The sequence below is a fragment of the Candoia aspera genome, chromosome 3 (assembly GCF_035149785.1).
Source record: "Candoia aspera isolate rCanAsp1 chromosome 3, rCanAsp1.hap2, whole genome shotgun sequence".
In the NCBI taxonomy this organism is placed as follows: Eukaryota; Metazoa; Chordata; class Lepidosauria; order Squamata; family Boidae; genus Candoia; species Candoia aspera.
Window position 1 is genome coordinate 135,373,266 of NC_086155.1, and position 22,536 is coordinate 135,395,801.

At 40.7% G+C, this 22,536-nt stretch overlaps 1 protein-coding gene across 1 annotated transcript; it reads left to right on the forward strand.

Annotated features, from left to right (window-relative positions):
- Nucleotides 1-407: 407 nt before the first annotated feature.
- LOC134493955 (leukocyte elastase inhibitor-like) lies at nt 408-20,115 on the forward strand. The gene is made up of 8 exons (XM_063298805.1): nt 408-566; nt 11,508-11,687; nt 13,629-13,742; nt 15,304-15,438; nt 15,556-15,673; nt 16,827-16,969; nt 17,310-17,477; nt 19,450-20,115. The coding sequence occupies exons 2-8, from the start codon at nt 11,514-11,516 to the stop codon at nt 19,852-19,854; spliced, it is 1,257 nt and encodes a 418-aa protein (XP_063154875.1). The 5' UTR covers nt 408-566; nt 11,508-11,513; the 3' UTR covers nt 19,855-20,115.
- Nucleotides 20,116-22,536: the final 2,421 nt, after the last annotated feature.

A 22,536-nucleotide genomic window follows, 5' to 3' on the forward strand; every position in this document is an offset into this window, starting at 1 on the left:
TTTAAAAATATGTCAAAACAGTAGTCAGATCTGGTGTGTATCATTAAAATTAGATCTGGCAAAGAGGGAGAAATATCCCTCACTGTGGTAAACAGTGCCAACCCCAAGGGAGTAGAGATGGAGATGTAATTGTGTACCATGAGGCTGTGAAAGCTGAGGTGCACCGTGGTTATGAGGCTGTAATTGTGAGGTGGGGTCTGCGGGATAAGCTGTGGATGCTACTATTGCACTGTCCTCTCAGCCGATCCTGCATAGAAGTATCTGCTTGATCCCATTGCAGGGGTGGTTATGGATTTGCCTAGGCCGTATGTCTGGTATGATTTTGACCTTCCCTCTCTGACCACTGTTGCACTGTTGGCTTGTCCCAGGTCATCACAGGTGCAGCTTACAGAGCTGGCTGCATACTGGACTTGCCCTTACCTTGGAGCAGATGAGCTAAGTTCTTGTTTTGGGTACATTTCCATTTGTCCCTTATCTTGAACAGATCACTTCCCCATGACTATGGGGCTGACTGGAGCCACTAGCCTCTGCCGGGAGGATGGGCCAATTTGGATAGCCCATCTCAGGTATCTGAGGGGTCAAGAGGGTTTGCAGATAGCATTTGTGAATTTGGAGGGGAGGGCTGTTGAACGCCTAGCCAGCCTCTGGAATATAGAGGCAACTAGAGCACTAGAGAGGATTGCTTGTGATATGCCTATCATTGCTCACCAACCTCCAATGATGCCTTGGTTTTCTGCTGGATGAAAGGGACTAAGTGAAGAGACTTCTGCAGTAATAGTGGAAAATGAGAAACAAGCATGACTGGACACAGGAACTGGCTTAAATTCAAGCCTGCTCCATAGTGATATGGGTGGAAAAGTAGGTCCTACTTTTCCACCCATATCATTATGGAGCAGGCTTAAATTTGAGCCAATTCCTGTGTCCAGTCATGCTTGTTTCTCATTTCTTGGCCCTTTTTGCATCTGCAAAATCTCAGCCAGCTGCATTACTAAGAATATCCCAAATTCTTTTAGGAAAGGACAGAGTGGAACACCTCATTAATGTAAGTTGCAACTGTCTGGATTTGTGAATAATATTATTCACATTCACTTCAAGCTGAAAGCCAAGTAGATGGAATCCGATGAGAGATGACTGTGTAACATTACCTGGGAGATTTTTGTGGGTCTTGACGAAGTGAACAGGGTTCTTTGTAAAATCAGTTCTGCACTGAACCCCTGCTCCACCTGGCTGATTAAAGTGTCCAAGGAAGAGACAGGAAGTTGGAATCAGGTGGCAATCAATGCCTCTTTGAGGGAGGGGCAGTTCTAGCAGCTTTGAAAGAGGCACTGGTCCACTCCCATGCTCAAGAAGCCTGCATCCAGTTTTACTTGACAGTTACTGTTCTATCTCCAAACGTCTCTTTTGGGGACAATTGTTGAAAATGTAGTAGGCAACAAATTCTGGACACAGATTACATGGGCTCTTGGCAATCTGGATTCAGACCTGGCCTTGAAGTGAAGCCACAGTGAACATTCTTATGGGTGTCTTGTGGTGGGGCTTGGGTAAATGGAGCATAACCATCCTTATTCTGTTAGACATCTCAGCAGTCTTTTTTACTGTTAATCACAGCATCCTTCTGGGAGACTTGCAAGGGCTTGGAGTTGGAGGCACAGTTTTATGATGGTTCTGTTCCTACTTGAATAGGAAGGTTCAGTCCATGGTAACAGAGAGAAAGGGTCTGGACCTTCGATTTGCCATTAATGGGTGCCTCAGGGCTTATTCTCTTCAGTTCTATTTGACAACTACATGAAGCTGCTGAGAGAGGTCATCTTCTGGTTCGGGATGAGGTATCAGCAATATGCTGAAGGTGCTAGCTACCTCTCTCCACACCAGATAAGTAGAAGCATTGGATAAGTTAAAGTGTTGGATAGGGAGAAAGATGCTCAGGCTCAACCCTTGCAAGAGGGAGTGATTGTGAATTCCAAGTCTACTGATTCCAAAAGAATACCAGCTATGGTTCTTGATGAGGTTGTGTTCTAACCTGGGAGTCTTCCTGGACTAACAGCTCCCATTGGAAGAACAGGTGAAAGCTGTGGCCAGGGAGTCTTTGCCCAGCTCTGATGGCTTCACCAGTTGCAGCCTCACCTGGAACAGGAGGCAGTGAAGACAATCAGCCATGCCCTAGTTGCAAATGAGTCTCTGTAATTTGCTTTATGTGGGTCTGCCCCTGAATGCTACCCAGAAACTTCAGCTGGTCCAAAATGCAATGGTCTGCATTCTTAGTGACAGTCCTGTTTTCCTAAGTGCAATAAAGCTCTATAGAGCTCAGGTCCTGCTATCTAAGTGATCATCAGAGAGTGCCTGCTGAAGGATCCCAGCTATTGTGAGGAATGATGGGAAGGGATCTCCTCTCCTTTAGAACCCCACAAGGCAAGAATGATCACTTCTCTTGTGATCTTCCAAAGGATAATGAAGACTAGTCTATTTCAGAAAGTTTATGGAAGTTTACTACATACTGTACAGCTATCAGAGCTAGTGTCAGCACCTGCTCATTCAGGCATTCACACACACAGTCAAGAAACCGGAGTTCTTTGAACTGGTTTGTTGAAGCGTAATGAACGGTACAGAAGGCAAGCTGCGAATAAAGACTTCCCACCAAAACTACATTCCCTTAGCTAGTTCCCTTTCCCACGAAACGTGTCACTCCCCCTCCCAACCAGTTGGCATTTCTACCATATCTCAACCTCCCATCCTTGATGTGCTTATAGCCAAAACAATCTTACATTCCAGCTTCGCAAACCCCCTTCCACCTCCTTCTCATCCAGCAACCTGTGAGAACAACACAAGGGGAGATGTCCTGATAAGGGTTTCTGTGAAACCTTTAATCAGGGAATCTGACATACTGTCCCCCCAAAACACACTAAAATTGAACTATAAATGATAAAAAAATATAAGAAAGCAATAATGAATAAAATGAAATGCAACAATAGACTAGGCAGGAGAAGGCTTAGAAGGATATTTAGCATGAAACTTCCTGGTTAATATAGGAGCATTAAAATGACATGCATTAAGCCACTCAGGATCTGGAAAATGTTTCCATTGAACAAAATACTGCACAGTTTTATGAAAGAACCAAGAGTTCGAATGTCTTTAACTTCGAAATGTTGGTGGCCGTCAACCATGATGGGTGGAGAGGTCAATGCAGGCTTATGCCACTTAGAGTGTACCGGTGCAGGTTTAAGCAAGCTGCAATGAAAAACAGGGTGAAATCTTTTTAGGGTGGGGGGTAATTGCAATTGAACAGTCACAGAGTTAATAATCTTAGTAATGGGAAATGGTCCAACAAATTGAGGAGCAAGCTTCTTTGAAGGTTGTTGGGAGCGGAAGAATTTGGTGGAAAGGTAAACGAGCTCTCCTACTTTAAAATCCCACTCAGGGCATCTGTGATGGTCAGCAAACTTCTTCTGAGTTTCATGAGTGTGATCAAGCGCCTGGCGGATGACAGGCCAATTGGTGGAGATCTGAGCAGCCCAGTCAGCCACAGAAGAGTCAGGCAAGGGCTGCAGCTGGAGCTCAGGGATAGGAACAAAGTCCTGACCGTAGACAATGCGGAAAGGAGAAAAGCCAGTGCTGTGATGAACAGCATTATTATATGCAACCTCAGCAAAAAGGAGAAGGTCCACCCAATCGTCTTGTTGAAAACTAATGTAACAGCGGAGGAATTGCTCTAGAGTAGATTGAGCTTGTTCAGTCGCCCCGTCAGTGGCAGGATGATATGAGATGAGAGATTGTTGGACCCCAATTTTAAAAATGAGCGCCAAAATTTAGAAATAAAGTGGACGCTTCTATCAGAAATTACACGCGTGGGACACCCGTGGATTTTGTAGATGTGCGTGAGAAAGAGTTTGGCTAATTGCTGAGCTGTTGGAATTTTAGTGCAGGGTATAAAATGGGCTTGTTTAGAAAACAAGTCAATGACAGTCCAAATCACAGTCTTATTCTTACTCTCAGGTAAATCCACAATGAAATCCATGGCTATCTCCTTCAGGGAGCCTGTGGGGAGGCTATCGGTTGGAGCAGTCCTTGTGGTTTCGCCCCCTTCCTCTTTGCTTGGGCACAGACATGGCATGATGTGATGTAAGATTGCACATCAGCTCAAAGGGAGGGCCACCAAAATTGGTGCCTGATCAAGTGCAAGGTTTTGGTAAAAGCAAAATGACCTGCAGATTTACTATCATGGGAGCACTGCAAAACAGTTTTGTGAAGAGACTCAGGAATGTAGAGTCTGCCATTAGAGTACCAGATGTTGTCAATTTCAGTTAATTGAGCCTTCTTACATTGTAGCCAGGGATTGTTAGGCAGCGCCTGAAGCAGTTCCTCTTTTAAGTCAGACTGAACTTTCACTTTCCCAGCTGCTGCTTTTTTGCACGTTACACATGCCATTCCAAGCTGCTGCTTAGAAAAAATAGTGTCTATGACTTGTGTTTGTGCTGTATGATATTGAGGGAGGCGAGAAAGTGCATCAGCCAAAAAGTTCTTTTTGCTGGGAAGGAAATTAAGGGTAAAATTAAAATGGTTAAAAAACTGAGCCCAGCTAATTTGTTTCCCATTCAATTTTCTGGGTGTTTGCAAGGCTTGGAGGTTTTTATGATCAGTCCAAACCTCAGAAGGAGAAAGTGAGCCCTCCAAGAGATGCCTCCAGTGTGTAAGAGCAGTTTTGACAGCAAAAGCCTCTTTTTCCCAAATTGGCCAATTATGCTCCGTGTCAGAAAATTTGTGTGAAAGATAAGCACAGGGATGAGGAAAACCTGTGTCATCTTTTTGTAAAAGCACAGCACCAAGAGCTGAATCAGAAGCATCAGTTTGCACAATGAAAGGCTGAGCTGGGTCAGGGTGGGCAAGAATAGGTTCATGGGTAAAAAGCAGTTTCAAATTGTCAAAAGCTGCCTGACAGGCAGAAGTCCATGTAAGTTTAGCTCCAGGGGAGGTAACTTTTCGGGTTTCCCCCCTCCCCTTGGTTTTTAATAAATTAGTGAGAGGTAAAGCAATTTGAGCAAAATTGGGGGATAAAATTTCGGCAGTAGTTGGCGAAACCGAGAAAACTTTGAAGTTGGCGGTGTTTGCATGGGGGTTCCCAACCCATAATGTCTTGGACCTTTGCAGGATCCATTTCTACCCTTTTGAGGATATACAGTAGCCCAAATAGTTCAGTTGTGACTTACGGAACTCACATTTAGAAAGTTTGGCATAGAGTTTAGCATTCCTCAGTTTAGATAAAACATTTTTCACAAGTTTAACATGGTCTTTGAGATTGTCAGAATAAATCAAAATGTCGTCTAGGTAAACCATGGCCCCCTTGTACAAATGGTCATGAAGAACTTCATTAATATACTGCATAAAGACACCAGGAGCCCCTGCCAACCCAAAGGGAAGAACTTTATATTGATAGGAACCAAGAGGGCAGTTAAATGCTGTTTTCCATTCATCCCCCTCCCGAATGCAAATTTGGAAATAGGCTTCCCTGAGGTCAAGTTTCGTGAATACCTTCCCTTTGGATAGGTGTGAGAGCATGTCTTTCATTAGGGGGAGGGGGTATTGATTTGTAATTGAGATGGCATTTATTCCATGGTAATCCATACAAAGTCTTAAAGAGCCATCTTTTTTTGCCTGGAAAAGTACAGGGGCAGCCAAAGGTGAATTAGTAGGTTCAATGAATCCACACTGTAAGCTTTTGTCAATGAATTCCCTGAGGACATTTTTTTCAGTCTCTGACATGGCATACATTTTGGGCTTTAGTAGTTTAGCCTTTGGGTCTATTTCAATGGCACAGTCAGTCTTTCTATGAGGAGGCAAAAGATCGCACTCCTTCTCATCGAAGGCATCAGTAAAGTCTGCATATTCAGATGGAATGCCAGATTGTGGCAAAACTTCAGGTGAGGTGGGGAGGGCAAGAAGGGTTCCAGCCACCTCCTCCCATGGTTGGAGTAGTGAAAAAAAATTACCAACTGCAGTTTTGAATAATAAAGTACCTGAGCCCCAATTGATCTGTGGCTTTCTGCTTTTTAGCCATGGGAGCCCCAGTATGATGGAGTAGTTGGCAATAGGGGCCACAATGAACTGCAAGGTTTCCTTATTCCCCCCCCCCCAGCCACATGGCTAATGTCTCTGTCCTAAATTCCATGGGGCCCCCTTGGGCAACAGATCCATCCATTTGTGTGAAAATAATAGGATTTTTTAGTCTTTTGGTTTTCAGACTCAGAGTGTCAAGGAGGGCAGGGTGTATTAAACATTTGGTGCACCCTGAGTCAACCATTGCAGTCAAAATAGCTTTGTGTCTGGTTCGCAAGTTTTTCAACTCTACTTTCACCCTTAAGGTGGGACAATCATCACTCACCAAAGGGTTTTCTTTGTCATCGTTGGAAGAGGGTCCGCTGCGCCCTGGAGTTGCCACCTGCTCACGGGCGCGATTTAGAACAGGTGAAACTTGTTTCCCGCCGGCTCCAAGACTTCTTGGTTGGAATCTTCTCCGGAGTCCGGTTGAGGTTCCCAGTCAGGGTCTTTTCGATCCAGGGCACTTGCAGCTGCTGCCTTGCATCAGGGCAGTGGGGTTTTGGTTGGTTTAGTTGCTCCTTTCATGGCATCTGGGCATTCTGCTGCTGTGTGTGTGTCCTTCCCACACTTGAAACAGGTGCCTTTCTTTCCAATCTTGTCTTTGCGATCCTCCCTCTCACAGAAAGGTCTTTGCTGGGCAAAGGGAAATTGACTTGGCGCTACTGTATTTCTTCCCATCGCTTGAGCCCGAAGCTGCCTGCGGAACTGGTACTGGGTGTTCTCAACCTCACCTGCAAGGCAGATCCAATCTTTCAAAGTGGGGGGGTCTCCTTGGCAGAGCGCCCATCTAAGGATTTCTGGTTGCAATCCCCCCTTAAAGTAGTCTATCTTAGTGGTTTCAGACCAGTCCAGAACTTTTCCAGCAAGGGTTTTGAACTCCATGGCATACTCTGCCACAGTCCGACCCCCTTGCCTAAGCTGTTGGATTCCGGTTTTTGCTCTCATCTTATCCAGTGGGTCCTTGAATCGGTCCCTCAGGGCTTTCATGAATTGCTGCAGGTTACCCAGTACTGGGGCACTCAGTCATGCAACTGCACAAACCACTCAGCAGCTGACCCCCTGAGCCTGGCACCCACTTGGCTAACTTTCTTGTACTCTGTGGGGAATGATGAGCCATACTCTCTCATGTATATGGAAACAGTGGTCAGGAAAAACACCAACTGCCTTGGGTTGCCATCAAACTTGACTTGGATGTCCTTTGGGGCTGCGCCCTGGGTTGCCCCGCCAGCTAGCACTCTTTCTCCATCTCCTAGGATTTCCTGGTGGGCTCCGTTCCACCTGCGTCTCACGGGCGATTCGAAATCTCTGGTTGGGGGTAGGGTACGTCATCTCCCTCGCCTGATTGGTGACTCTGCTCTCGACAGCTGAGTCGAGATTTCTGCCAATGAATATGCCATGGTCTCCAGAGTTCTTGATACCTGCTGTAAGACCACTTCCATGGCAGACATTCTAGCTTCCAGATTGCGGATGTTCTGAGGAATTCCATTAAGATTGGGAATGGTTCCTTGCGATCCCGGGCTTCGCACTACTATTTGCGCATCCACGGTGGGGGGGAGGTCCTGCCTTGACTTCCCTGGCACCAACCTGGGTAGGTGCTGCCTGTGGTTCTTCAATAATAATGCTCGGTGTCCAGGGTTCTGTTACAAAATTTAAAGAGTGGAGGGCACTTTCCAACTCTTTCTGGTTGAGCTGGGTTTCCACCTCACACTCGCTGTCTCCGCTCCCCGAACTCTCCTCCATCTCAATTTTTTCTTCTGTCACTTTAGCATACAGCATGGTTCTCTCTGAGGATGGCAGAGGCGATGGCTGCTTCACCTGGGACTTCACGTGCTTAGGCATGGTTCGTTAACTCTCAGCTGATTGCAATCTCAGGAAGAGTTTCCGACTTATGGATTCGCAGCTTAATGTCAGCACCTGCTCATTCAGGCATTCACACACACAGTCAAGAAACCGGAGTTCTTTGAACTGGTTTATTGAAGCGTAATGAAAGGTACAGAAGGCAAGCTGCGAATAAAGACTTCCCGCCAAAACCTACTTTAAACTACATTTCCTTAGCTAGTTCCCTTTCCCACAAAACGTGTCACTCCCCCTCCCAACCAGATGGCATTTCTACCGTATCTCAACCTCCCGTCCTTGATGTGCTTATAGCCAAAACAATCTTACATTCGAGTTTCACAACCCCCCTTCCACCTCCTTCTCATCCAGCAACCTGTGAGGACAACACAATGGGAGATGTCCTGATAAGGGTTTCTGCGAAACCTTAAATCAGGGAATCTGACAGCTAGAATGGTTGGTTTTATGGTTATTGTTTTATTGTTATAAACATAGTAAAAAGGTAGCATAAACACTATAATATTTTATTAATTAGCTGGGGTGATTACTAAATCATAAAAATAAATGTGTAAATGTTGGAAAAGTAAAAATTGTATGTCTGAAGGTATATATGGAGATTTTACTGCAGAAACTAAGTAATACTATGTATTTGGCTTTGGGCCAATCATTATATTGCTTAGATCTGAAGTGATTAAAGAGGGAGATTCAGATGTAAAATGATCAGCCTCTTAGATGGGTGGACATATGCGAAGGAAATAAAAAAATAAATTGTTCTGAATTGGATCATAAATAAGTATTTACAACTCAACATACTGAGTGTTATGAGTACCAATGGTGAGCAGGAGGGAGCCCCTATCCAGGGAGGGAAATGCATGCATAGTTTAGAGGCTTTGAACTGTCCTTCAAAGAAACTCAGAGCAGACCTGCCTTGAGTTTTGGGGTTTATCCGTCTGGGTTTCCCTGGCTCTTTCAGTTTGGTAGGATTTTCTGTCTACTATAGCAGTTAATAAACACTGGAGACAAATTTCTTGTCTCAGCATGATTTTTTGCTTAAGTCAGGACACTGAGACTCCCTTCTTGCAGTTAGCTTATGAAGGTGTTTCTGTCTATCAGCAAACTAGTAAAACTTCAGGTAGTTTGTGAAAGGTTGGGCAGAGTAAATATGGTACGTCGGTGGCATAGCAGGGTGGAACTAAGCTAAACTAATTAGTGAAACTGTGAGACTATGGAATGGATGGAAGGCAAGACTAGACTTGACAGCTTCTTGAGCATGGAGAGGTAAATCATAGCAGACAGAATCAGCCAAAACACAAATCTATGACATCACTTTTCCAAGGCATGACAATCCAGAAGCACAATTCTTAGGGATCTATGTCACAAGGAATGATTCATTGGAGAGCTAGGGCAACTTTCTATTGTCTCTGTAAATATTTGAAAGAGGAGAAATGTCCTCAGAATTATTGAGTGGTAGGATCAAAAGAACAAATGTTTAAATGTATAAGTGACTGAATATATAAATATTATGTTAAGCTTACTGGAAGTTTATAATAAGCAATTCTTCTCTTGTCCATTCACACAAAAAGAGCTAGCATGCAGGATAAAATTCCCTGTGGTCACCCCTCTGTATTATATGACATGTATAAAGGAACAATTTTAAGGCAGTAATGGCCAGATGTGGTGTCAGCATTATCTTTTGCTGGCACAAAAAGAACAGAAATACGCCTTGGAAATAGGCCTTAGACCATTAATCTGCACCTTAGAGCAAATATACCAGTCAACATGGGCATAGATGTGCAGTCCCTAAGAGTCAAGCTCAGTAACAGGGGGACTTTTCTATAGGTGTTCCTCCCTATTCCCCTGACAATGTAAGTATAGAGAGTGTGGAAAATGACCTTTATGGAGATACACAAGCTCTGTTGCCAAGGAAACAAGGGGTAAAATACGTTTTAAGTCCAGAAGGTCCAGGAAACATTCAGAAGTGGTTCAAACATCTCCCTAATTCACTAAACTATAAGAAGGGGAAGAGGTACAACACAATCAGACTTACAAGGTTCTATTACTATAGCCAATCTCAATTAAAGCAGTTTTAGCCTCTTGTGGAATTGATTTCTTGGCCTGGTCTACCTAGCGGGACTGACATTAAGGCAGAGGTAAACAACATGGCAAAGAGCATAATGAAAGCCTGACGCCTCCCAATTTTAATTTTATAAAAAAAAGAGAGTTGAGCTGACATGCAGCGAAATACAAAACCAGCTCCTAGCACTACATAGCAGATGATTTGAAAGAACCTATTAGAAGAAAGAGTGGTATAAAAACAAAACAAATCTAATCTAATTATCCTCATTTAACTTCTTTTAGGATTACCAATTTTTGGTTATAACAATAAATTTGATTTGATTTGCAATAAATCACTATTGTTAGAAAATAAGTCTGTTAGTAGATGCAGCCCACTGCTTTGTCTGGAAATTTATCCAGTTGCCAAGGTAGAAAAGAAAGAGATGTCGTGGTTGATACACACCCCCATTGTTGATGGGGTGTCACTATGGCAACCATTGTATTAATAAACAAGGCCTAACCCCCTGACAATCATTTGTGAGGGCCTGCTTTAAAAATTTCAAAGCTGTTCAGTTAGGAGAATGCTGGTACACTAACATTTGGTAAAATGCATCATGAATTACGACAATACATGGACCCAGAGTAAAGTGGATTTCCTGGTTAAAAAACCCCAGTGCCTGACTAAGCAAAACTTTGGGAAGCAATGTTCCAGTTTTTACTGCAGATAGGTTTCATGTAATGAAGAAAAATTCCTAATCTTCCTTGATACCACTTGGGAGATGCATTTGTACACTATGTGAATTCCGGAATGGTAGAATGTTCGATATTATGCTAATTAAAAATCATGCACCACACGATATAGTTCAGAACCAGTCAAACACATGATTTTCATATTTTAACGTCTTCAGCTAGAACCAACCAGTCATAGTATAATAAGGGTTTACTCAGATCCATCTATCCATCCACCACTAGCATCTAATGGGCCTTATCTTACCACAACCATTGAACTTGCAAACTCTTCCCAAAGCACATTCAGCCTGGACCACTTCTCTTCCCTTTGATTTCACCAACCTGCAGTTTGCAAATAATTTCAGGAGCTAATTAATACCAGCTGGGAGGTGGGAGGGAGGCCTCTCCAATCCACCAACAAAGGATAAACACACTTCCTGTTCTCACTGGTGCAGTAGCATGAGAGAAAGGGGGGAAAAAACCTTGATTCCCAAGGCTGCAGAAGGTTTGGGCTGCTTGCCAAGTGCCATTTAACTACTGACTAGTTATCACCCATTTTCAAGCCTAGAGGCATCTCCAGCAACTAATCTAAGAAATAATTCCTCAATGGTAGAGCTTAATCAATGCTCCAAAACCATACAGCCATAGAGACAGTTTTGTGGACCAAATGAGATATCATTCCGGAAATTTTGTGTTCATGTCTGTTTATCAGAAGTTCTCAGTGTTTCCTCATAGGGCTTGTGTGGTCTCCAGGGATCTTACATGTAGACCTGAATGCATTTTTCTTTTTTATATACTAGGTTTAAATGGTGATGGAGGCACTGAGTGCAGCAAACACTAGCTTTGCCGTTGATTTTTTCAAACATTTATGCAAGAATCAAAGCAACAAAAATGTACTGTTTTCACCATGGAGTATTTCATCGCTTATGGCCACTCTCTACCTTGGGGCCAAAGGCCACACTGCACAGCAGATAACAGAGGTAAGTTTTGACTTAATCATAACTTAGAGGTTTGAAAAGAATTCTGGTTCTGCTATGTATTCTGTTCTTCCCAATGTGCTGCTCTGCAGATGTGCAACAACCACAATTTGCAGTCAGCATGTTGACTGGTAGATCTAGGTTTGTAGACCAAATACATCTGGAAACTACCAGATTGGGGGAGACACATGTACAGAGGATTCTCATTATTTGCAATAGTTATGTTCTATAAAGTGGCCACAAACACTGAATTAGCGAATACTGAAACCTCAGCTGGGAATGTGTGTGTTGGGTGACTCAATTTTTTTGTTGCTCTGGGTGTCTGCAAATGACTGCAAAAGCACCCCAAGTATTGATTTGGTGGTTACAAATAAATTTTAACGAGTAGGCAAATTTGAAAACGGGATCAGTGAATAATGAGGTTCAACTGTATATCTATGGCTGCTGACACAAGAAAGAGAGGCTGCTGGTGGTGCTGTTGGAAGGACCAAGTTCTTGAGTGAGAATAAGGTCTTCCAAACAAGATGACGCAAGTCTGACTGATCACAAGATGCTCTAAGTGGGAGTTTCCAAGCAAGGAAGTTTGATATACCCCTGTACTGATAGTTCTGTATCTGTAGACATGGAATTGCCATCTCAAAACAGTGAATGCCACTTCAGAAACAATAATGTATCACTGCCTCCTCTTTGAATGAGTGGTTTGTATTCTCATGAGAAGGGGAATCTTTACTTGCCTCACCTCCTAACTCCTGAGATTCCATTGTAGCAACACAACTGTAGAATAGTTAAAGAAGCCCAAATTTAGATATGTCCGACACTCTGGATAATGAATGCTTGAATAGTGGCATAGAATGTCTTCAGATGGATGGCTTCTCCACCACCATTCAAAAGGTGCTGGGTAGCTAATCCTATCTTATTTTCTTTAAGAAAGTTTTGTGGCAAGAAAAGAGAATTGAAGGAAAAATATCAGAAGGTGGGTGGGTCCACAAATTAAAAACATTGTTTGGATTTACATTTAAAATTCAATGAATGGGGCTAATTAATAGAATAATAAAATCTTAAATGTCAAGAACCACACAACATGATTTTGTGTTCTTGAAACAATAGCTCTAAATCTTCAAAGTTTCCAAACCAGCTTGCAATATGGTGCTGGAGTCTCCTAGAGGTATCAAAACAATTCATTAGATTCCAGCAATAGACTGCAAATCTCACATGATAATATAGAAATCAAATGAATAAGTAAATATAAATATAATAAGCAGATTGGCTGATTAAATGATCACTCAAACTTATAAATGGCTCAGCAAGAGTTTCTGCCAATTTGAATCCATGTTAGTCAACAAATTAAAGGACTGTTCATGCGGGGGTATGGATTCATCATCGAAACAGGATGAGCCTCTCCCTCCACTGGATTCCTATAATGCCGTCACTGGTAACATTTGACTGAAGCAGGAAAAAGGTGTAGTGCTTGGGGCCACAGTGAACAAGGAAGGGATCATCTCATCAGACTGAGGGATCAACATCTCCACCTGGAAAAGACATACATTCAAGCTACACAGCAATAATGGACAAGAGAGAAAGAGAGCTGAGCTGAGCTGAATTCCTCTCATCCAGGTCTTTAGAGGCCTGTTCTTTTGTGCCAATTTAATCAAAGAGGAGATTTTTCTGCCACTTTGCAAAACTGAGTCATGCTGCGGTGATGAAACTGTACTATGTATAGCAATAATTGAAGTCTTTTGGCCTCATATGTTTGGGATGGCTATCATCCCCTCTTTCTAATATAGCAAGAGTGACAGGACATATCCAAATCAAAGGATATGTCCTCTGACCTAATGTGATCATTGTTTTAAACTACCTCTTGATTTACAAGTAGTGGATGCGAGAATGTATAACTTCTATACAGTTAAGATAATGGTGTTACGTTTTTAATGTCTTTCATTGTAGGCGTTTCACTTTAATAAAGCTGAGGGAACTGAGACTGCCTATCCCCTGAGGCACCCACGAGTATATTCCAAAATGGAGGAGCTTTTGAAAAACTCATGCATCTCACTTCAAAAGGTGATTTCTTAAAAATAAACCCCAGTTGTATGAAACTTGCATGAATGTTTACTTAAAATACCTTATAACCTATCCCAATCTGACTCATTTTTATTAAAATGATTTTAAAATAATGGAAAAGCATGAGGTTTTGTTTACATCATTTGCACTGACTTCTTAAAATTAAAACCATTAGATGAAAGAAAAATGAATACAAAAAAGCAGGAGTGAAGCTACACCCAGAAAGAATTTAGTCTATTGTAATGTAACAGAGCATTCATAACATCTCTAGTTAGTTTTTCAAATTGCTTAAATCAGAAATCTTTGCTAAATGAAATTATACCATACGCAGCTACAATCTACATATATTTACTGCTTATCAAGTCCCACTAGTTTCAAAGACAAACTCTTAGGTTAGAAGGACAATCACCAATTGCTCCTAGTGGTTACTAATTAGAATTTCTTTATCATTTAGTAGAAACTTACATATCATAGAATCATATGTGGACATGATTTTCTGGAGTAAGTCCCAGAAGAAACAGGTGGTCTAGCTTAAGCCCAAGTGGGAAGTTAAAGAAGTATTAACTTTCCCACACTGCTCTGGGTACATAATCACATGGCAGTTGTGCTGAAACTTACCCTCCTCTTCCTTCCCTTCAAAATGCAATTTGCTTTTAAAAAAAAATGCAGCAATCAGAAGGGGAGCAGAAAGTTATTTTTTATTTCCACTCTTTCCAATCTATTAATCAGAAATTTAATGAAAGCCAGTTTGTCCCACATTTAATAAAGTTCCTATGGAGAACATTATTCCCACTAGCCTTTTGCATTAGTTACATTCATTTAGGTTCCAAGGATTCTGGGAATCCATCTCGACTGGGAAACATAACAGAAATATGATTGAATATTTTGGGGGGGAAAAGACTCAAAGGGACAAAAAGTGTCATGAGCGCTGATGGTGAGGAGGGGCCCCCTATCCAGGGGTGAAAACGCAGGTGTAGTAGTGAGGAGTTAAGCAGCCACTCAAAGAGACACAGAACAGACCCGCCTTGCCTTTTGGGGTTTATCTGTATGGGTTTTCTCACGCTTCTTCAGTTTGTTAGGATTTTTCTGTCTAATGTAACAGTAATAAAACACTAGAGACTTATTCCTCGTCTCAGCATGGTTCCTGTTAGGACAAAAAGCATGTGTTAGATGAGAAACCACACAACTACAATTTTATTTATTTATTTTCTATGCAGCCTTTATTATTTTTATAAATAACTCAAGGTGGCGAACATACTTAATACTCCTTCCTCCTCCTATTTTCCCCACAACAACAACCCTGTGAGGTGGGTTGGGCTGAGAGGGAGTGACTGGCCCAAGGTCACACAGCTGGCTTTCATGCTTAAGGCAGGACTAGAACTCTCAATCTCCTGGTTTCTAGCCTGGTGCCTTAACCACTAGATATTTAGTAGCAAAGATTTAGAAATAAATTTATGGTAGCATGCAGGATATAAATACCCTACAATAGAGGGTGTGTGTGTGTATGTGTGTAATAGATGGAATGAAGAGGGTTAATAAATTCCTTTTTTCTTTCTTTCAGACCTCCCCTAAAACACAAAGTAACATCCATTCAAGATTCCAAGCCCTTAATCAAGAAATCAACCAACCCACAAAAAAATATCTGCTAAGAAGTATCAATCAACTATATGGAGATGGATCAGTGTCTTTTCAAAGAGTGAGCAGCACCTTTGTTTTAGTACTGAGGGTGTAATAATAATTGTTTATTGTTAAAGTTTGGGCCTTTAGCATGAACATATTGCTATCTTCTATGAAACTTCATTTTACCTTTAAGGAATTCTCAGAATCAATGAAGAAATACTATAATGTAGAGCCACAAACAGTAAACTTCAAAGAAACTGCAGAAGCAGCAAGAAAAGAGATCAATTCATGGGTTGAACACCAGACAGCAGGTAAGGTCCAAATAGTTGCTCAGTCATTTATAAAGAAGTTGATTCCCTTTATGCCTTCTTTTCTGTATTTTACAACATGTATGCATTATTGTTTGATAGCTTTCTATTGTATATAATGTTTATTTGTTTATTTATTCATTTATTCATTCATTCATTCAAATTTAATTACCACCCATCTCCCCCAAAAGAGGGGCTCTGGGCAGTTTACAATAAAATCAGGCTCCAAATATAAACATTAAAATCTCTTAAAAACGACATCGCAATTATTATAAAATACAATCAATAAATATAAAATCCAAGAAGGTATAGTGTTAGCTCCTTTTTTATATTGGCCACTAATGTTTGAAAATCTTTTGCCTTTTGCTAGAACTTTGTACAACTTGTACGATTTGCTCATTCTCCGCCTCCTGTATTGCAATGGATGCCTGGAGAAGTGAGCGTTCAAAGGCTTGGATTCACAACCAGTATGCTAATCAGCTTGGATGAAAGAATGCAGAAGAATAGTTGATAAAATATTGTATGTCAAATATTATCTGAAGATTATGGACTATTGTAGCCCCATTCAATGATTCTTGTTTTATTCTTTCTTCCATGAAGCCATAGTTCATGTTGTTATTTATATGTCACTCTGCTAAGTAATACAGGAAAAGTTGCTATTCCTCCAGAAAGAACTTGCAACCTGCATCTGTACCCTGGAAAGATGACAAAAGGTAGAGCAAATGAAGCAAGGATAAACTGGAACTAGTATATGAAACTGCACTAGGTTATAATTCGCTTGGGGATCTGGACAGAGGGAATAGGCCAAATGCTTGAGGGAGGATCTGATATTCATTTCTTAAATTTATACTTCATGCTTCCACCCCTGAATGATACTCAAAAGAGCTGCTAGTTTTAAGTGTAAACCTGCAACATGAGAAAACTAGGTGAAGTTGTTTTAAAGCAGGATACTTTTAGGCAGCAAAAATTGCTACAACTGGAACAATGAAGCTCTGAAAAGAAGTAGGGTCATAAAAATAGGAGGCAGACAATCACACTCACATTGAAAAGGTATAATTGCATTTCTTAAATGATTGTCTTAGCATATTTTTCTACCTTTACACTTTGTTGGATGAATAAAGATGCAGAAACATTTTTTCTCTCCTTCTGTGATAAGGTAAAATTCATAACCTGTTGAATGAGGGATCTATAAATCCTCTTACCGAGCTGATCCTGGTGAATGTACTATACTTCAAAGGCAACTGGTCAAACACCTTTAAGAAAGAGGACACCACGGAACAACCTTTCAGGTTGGACAAGGTAAATAATTATGTAATGGTAAATAAACAAAATAAATTAAGGCTTTGAAGATCACTATAGTCATTTTCTCCTCTGATTGTATGATCTGTGCTGCACTGCTACCCATCAGCTTAAAAGCAGCAGGAGGCTTTGTGTGACGTGTCAAGGGCTGTATTCCAAAAATAAGTAGCACCAGGAAACATTTAGGGAATATTCCAAGCATTGCAAAAGAACACTAAATGTTTTGGCCCCATTCACTCTGGGAGCTCTGGAAGCAGTAAAGAGGATGCTGGTGGTCAGCATCCAGTCCCCAGTTCATATCATTTAAGGTTCATAATAAAATATCTCTATCTCTTTTCAGAACACAAGTAGGCCAGTAATGATGATGTTCCAGCATGACAAATTTAACTGGAAGTACATAAATGAAGTACAGGCCCAGATTCTTGAGCTCAAGTATGTTGGTAATGACCTCAGCATGTTTATACTACTTCCTGATGACATCAGTGATGACAGCACTGGCTTGGAAATGGTAAACTGTTTAAATTAAAGGGGGAGTATGTTTTTGGATGATATTCACTGTGTTGTCTTTAATGTTCCCCTTTGACATATTCTGTATCAGAAATTACTGAACCATTTAGAATTGATGAATCTGTTTGGTCAGATACCAGATTTGTATTTAAACAGAAAATGAGCCTTCATCATTTGCAGGAGGAAATTATTTTCACACATAGTTATCTTGCCGTATGAGATGCAGAACCAAGAGGAGAAAAGAAAAAAAAAATCTAATCCATCAAAAGTCCAAGAACTTTTTAGCTGAAAAACAAATTATTCTGTCTTTTGAGCATTTGCAAATCACTGTATTTCACTGAAAATCAGTATTTCTCATATCTAAATGTGATGAACCTATATGGATGCTCCATACAGGTCTCCAATAAATTTCATATAATCAGTTGGAGAATCAGTGTGGCATAGTAGAATGGGATAAAAAGACTGAAATTCCTACTCACTCTTCTATGAAATCTGCTGAGTGACCTTGGACAGTTGACATGACAAAGCTTTTATATGGGAGATACTTATTACAGGCTAACATATAAATTACTTGGACATATGCACAGGGACCTATTCCATGGGTCCTCCTAACCACTGGTCTGCTGCTTGCTGGATGGCAAATATGCTATTGATTTCTTTGGAAAAGGCATTTGTGATTAGCTCCCACCGACATGGTTTGATTATTTAACCATTACCCCATTCATACACTCGCTGAAAAACAGCTTCTAAGTGTACAAATGTCAAATAATCCCATTTAGAAATTGTGAATGAATGAATTCCATAGTACAGCCAAAGGCAAGCCAGTAAGCACTAAACATCCAGTCAACAGAATAAAATGTAGTAAAAGAAACAGTAATGTAAAAGCAATGGACATTATAAGCTATAAGCACTGAGAGAGATGGATTACCACTTTTGCTGGTTACCACATAACCTGCAGCCACATTCACCGCCTCACAAAAGTTTGCTGTCTTCTAGGCAGTAGTAGGCTTTCTGTCCCAAGTAAAAAGGGTAAGAAGGAATTCATTGAGATTGCCTGGAAATTTTGCATAATTCCCTATAAAATTCACAATATAGCAGGACACACACACTTATTATGACTTATTTCCTAGGAGTGAAACTGCAGAATAACTAGGCTCCATATAAGATCTGAGCAAATGACTTAGTCTCATAGTTTGATGGCATTGGCAGCAGACAAAAGTCTCCCTCCTTCTGAACCAAAGAATTTTAATATAGTTGCAGCACTATCTTTTAGAAATAGATTCCACCATATTTGAAACAAAGTTCAGTGAATCTCGAAACTGTAAGAATGTTCTGCAGAAAAGATTCCAGCTAATCTCCTGCAAAGTAGTATTTTTATAACACATAATTGTGTTTGGTTTTTATGACACATAATTTCTTCAAGAAAAAGAAGTAGTTCTAATGAGAAAGTTCAGGTAGTTTTATTCTTGATTTAAATAAGCTACAACTGAAATACCACTTACAAATATTCCTCACATACTGATCCATCTCTTGTTTTATTTAATGAGAGTTTGCTTCTTCAGATGATCTTGGAAAACTAGTAAACGTGCTACTCTTGAACTACATCTTGAAGTTATGGCTTAAATTCAGTGGGTCTTGGTCCAAAGATAGTCTGTACCCTTCATTAGTCTTGTTCATTTGATTTATAAATACCCTGGACATTATAAATCAAAGGTACTTATAAACCAAGGGTACTTTATTTTTTTCTTAGCCCTATTTTTTTTCTGCAGACACAAATTACTTTGCTGATGACATTTGTAATCCTTTGATTTTACACTAAATGCTAACAGGATATATTGCTGCATAGCTCAAGGGATCAGTACATGAGCCTAAACAGAAAGCATTCAGTGTTTAGCATGCAAATGCAGACTGAGACCTTTCCAGAGTGATGATTATCTGATTTTCATTGTGTATCTTTCTCAAAATTATTCTAGCTGGAAAACAAATTAACTTATGAGGCCTTCTCCAAATGGAGTAGCCCTGAAGATATGGAAGAAGTTGAAGCAAATGTTTATCTCCCTAAGATGCAATTAACCATCCACTATGAACTGAAGTCACTGCTGAGCGACATGGGAATAACAGATGCCTTCAGCATAGAAAAAGCTGATTTCACCGGGATGTCTGCAAAAAGCAATCTGGGTGTGTCCCAAATTTTTCATAAGTGCTTTGTTGACATCAATGAAGAAGGAACAGAAGCGGCTGCTTCAACTGCTGCTACTATAGATGGCCGAAGTGACCAAGATGCAATTTTATTTGCAGCTGATCACCCATTCCTTTTTTTCATCCGGCACAACAAAACTAAATGCATCCTTTTTTGGGGGAGGTTCTGTTCCCCCTGAAAGATTTCGACCTGATCTTAGCAAATAGAAAGTAAGTTACAGCAGAAGCAATGGGCAAAACCCAGGCAATATTTTGTCAGCTATGTCTAAATATGGTGGGTTCTTTTCATTTTCCGGCATCTTTAGAAACTGTAGCATATGGCTACTGCTGATATCTCAGAAAAAAGTCAAGTCATGGTCACTGGTTCTCCCAAGGAAGCATCTAAAACCACAAGCAAAAGTTTGTTTTTTATTATGTCTTTTTTGTAAACTGAGTTTTAATTTGAGTTGAACGAGAGATCTAATTTGATATTTTCACCTTTCACCTTTTTTTCATAATGGACTTATGGAAACATTTTTTGTAAACGTATGTGGAATATGATAAGAAAAATAAAATTAATTTCACACAATCCAGCATACAAAAAAAGCTTGCAACCTGTCAACTAAATAGTGTCTGAAAAGATTGGGGTGGGGGTAATATCAGAGCACATTGCCTCTCTTCCTCTCTTAAGGTTTACTGAATGCTAAGTCTTGGAATATTAAATTGCAGTATGCTAGACAAAGGATTAATAAAGCATCTGATTGGCAGATTGATCATATGAATGACTGGATCTAATTTTGCATCATAAGCAACTGTATCTCTCTGCACCTGAAGGAAACTTGAACTCAGAATTCTGGTAGCTCAAGGACGTCTGTCTTCTCGAGCGTTTTCAGCATGCAGTTTCTGTTGCAGTATGTAAGCACTGTTTAGAACTTGGCATCCTCCCTTTGCTGCTTCAACCACTGTGGCAGTTTAACCCCTAGTTAGAAGCTTTGGGGAGAGCACCTGGTTGCAAAACTGGTAAGATATTAGCTGCAGTGGAGTTTATAATATGGGATGGATAACAACTTTGTTCCGATGTTTTGTTCTGTAAACTGACAAACACAACAACTGCTGAAAAGGTAGATGAGTATTTGGGCATATGCACTTTCTGTATGGAGGGTCAGGTGGCTTTTGTTCTTGCAGGAACTTCAGTCGCTTGAGCTTGAGGTAGGACAATGAAGGGATGAAGAGGGTGTGAGCAAGATAGTGAGAACATGCACACTCTACTGGGCAACTGAAGAGAGTACTTTAAGTGACTCCTGCTTCTTCTTTACATTCAGAGATCTTCAGGAGAGGAGACAATTCCAGGAAGGGCTTTGAAAAAAAATTGGATGGATTGAGAAGTATAAATGCTGTAGAAGTACTCCTATAGATGATCAACACGAGGGACAGAAGCCTGATTTTCTTTCTATAGGTGAGTGTAGTGTAGAGTACAGCAGTGACTTCAGTTCATAGTGGATGGTTAATTGCATCTTAGGGAGATAAACATTTGCTTCAACTTCTTCCATATCTTCAGGGCTACTCCATTTGGAGAAGGCCTCATAAGTTAATTTGTTTTTCAGCTAGAATAATTTTGAGAAAGATACACAATGAAAATCAGATAATCATCACTCTAGAAAGGTCTCAATCTGCATTTGCATGCTAAACACTGAATGCTTTCTGTTTAGGCTCATGTACTGATCCCTTGAGCTGTCACACAGCTAAACTGTATCATTGCAGCCACCAAGGTATCTAGAGTCCTCCTCAAATTGTTAGATTTACAGGCATTCGCCTAAGAGTACTTCTACAGCATTTATACTTCCCAGTCCATCCAACTGAAGCTCCTCCCAAAATAGAACATCTGGACTCGTATCACCTGGACCCCTACTGCATCAGCACTTTCATGTTTTGTTTAGTTTGTGGGCTCGTATCCAGTCCATTAATGCACCCATCTGCCCTTGAAACAAGAAGGGAGGGAGAAGTTTAGTTTTATGCCCATATTATTTCAGCCAGCTGTGTCATTATGCAGCTGTTAAACAAGTTATTTAACAAGTTATATATGAGGCAGGCTGCTGGAGATAGCCTGCAACTCATTTTCTTCAAGAAATACAGGTTCTTCTCATGTAGAACTATTTCCACATGTGGATGAAAAACTCTGGATCTCTGTTCTTTAAAAATGATGGAAGGGAATGGTTCAAACATCCTTGAGCAGTTAAAAGACCCAAAAGAGCTTTAAAAGGTTGACTTCCATATGGAAAGAGTGGAGCTTTAAGTGGTCAAGCAGGTGACAAGCCAGCCAAGTAATTCTTGGGCACATTCAGGCAGTAAATTCAACATGCTTTCCACCAGTCTATGAGGTGGCAGCATAATTTGCTTTGTCCCCACAGTCAGTCTCTATTTTGCCTTGGTAAGATGGCGAGTGATGATGTCCTGTCAGGTTAATGTAGGACAAGTTAAGATGTAGCAATTGGTGGATTTGTTGACCCACCCACCAGATTCCCACCACCACCAGTGAGAAAAAGCTTATGGATCATAGACGGTTGACTGTTTGGCTGTCATATGGAAAACAAAACAAATGCAAGGTGTTACTTTTCAAGATGCTTCCTGGTGATCTTCGTTGCAATCCTGCTACTCCTCTTCTGAACAAATTCAAGACTCTGAAAAGCTGTTCTTTCTCATTTCTGTGTCCATAAAGTATTCTGGCTCCCTTCAGAGCTATTTCTCAGGACTTCCTCATATAGTTACAAAAAAATCTAAATTCAGACATGCAGTTTTCATAAACAAACAGCAGGTTTAACATAATATTGCTAGGAGCAAAGATAATTCATATGATACTATTTATTGAGCAATTTTGTTACCTG

Excerpts from the sequence above, each read along its gene's own strand:
- LOC134493955 (XM_063298805.1), top strand. The coding sequence starts at position 11,514 with ATGGTGATGGAGGCACTGAGTGCAGCAAACACTAGCTTTGCCGTTGAT. Across the intron at positions 15,439-15,555 it reads GATCAGTGTCTTTTCAAAGA|GAATTCTCAGAATCAATGAA; the intron begins GTGAGCAGCACC and ends TTTACCTTTAAG. Across the intron at positions 17,478-19,449 it reads ACAGCACTGGCTTGGAAATG|CTGGAAAACAAATTAACTTA; the intron begins GTAAACTGTTTA and ends AAATTATTCTAG.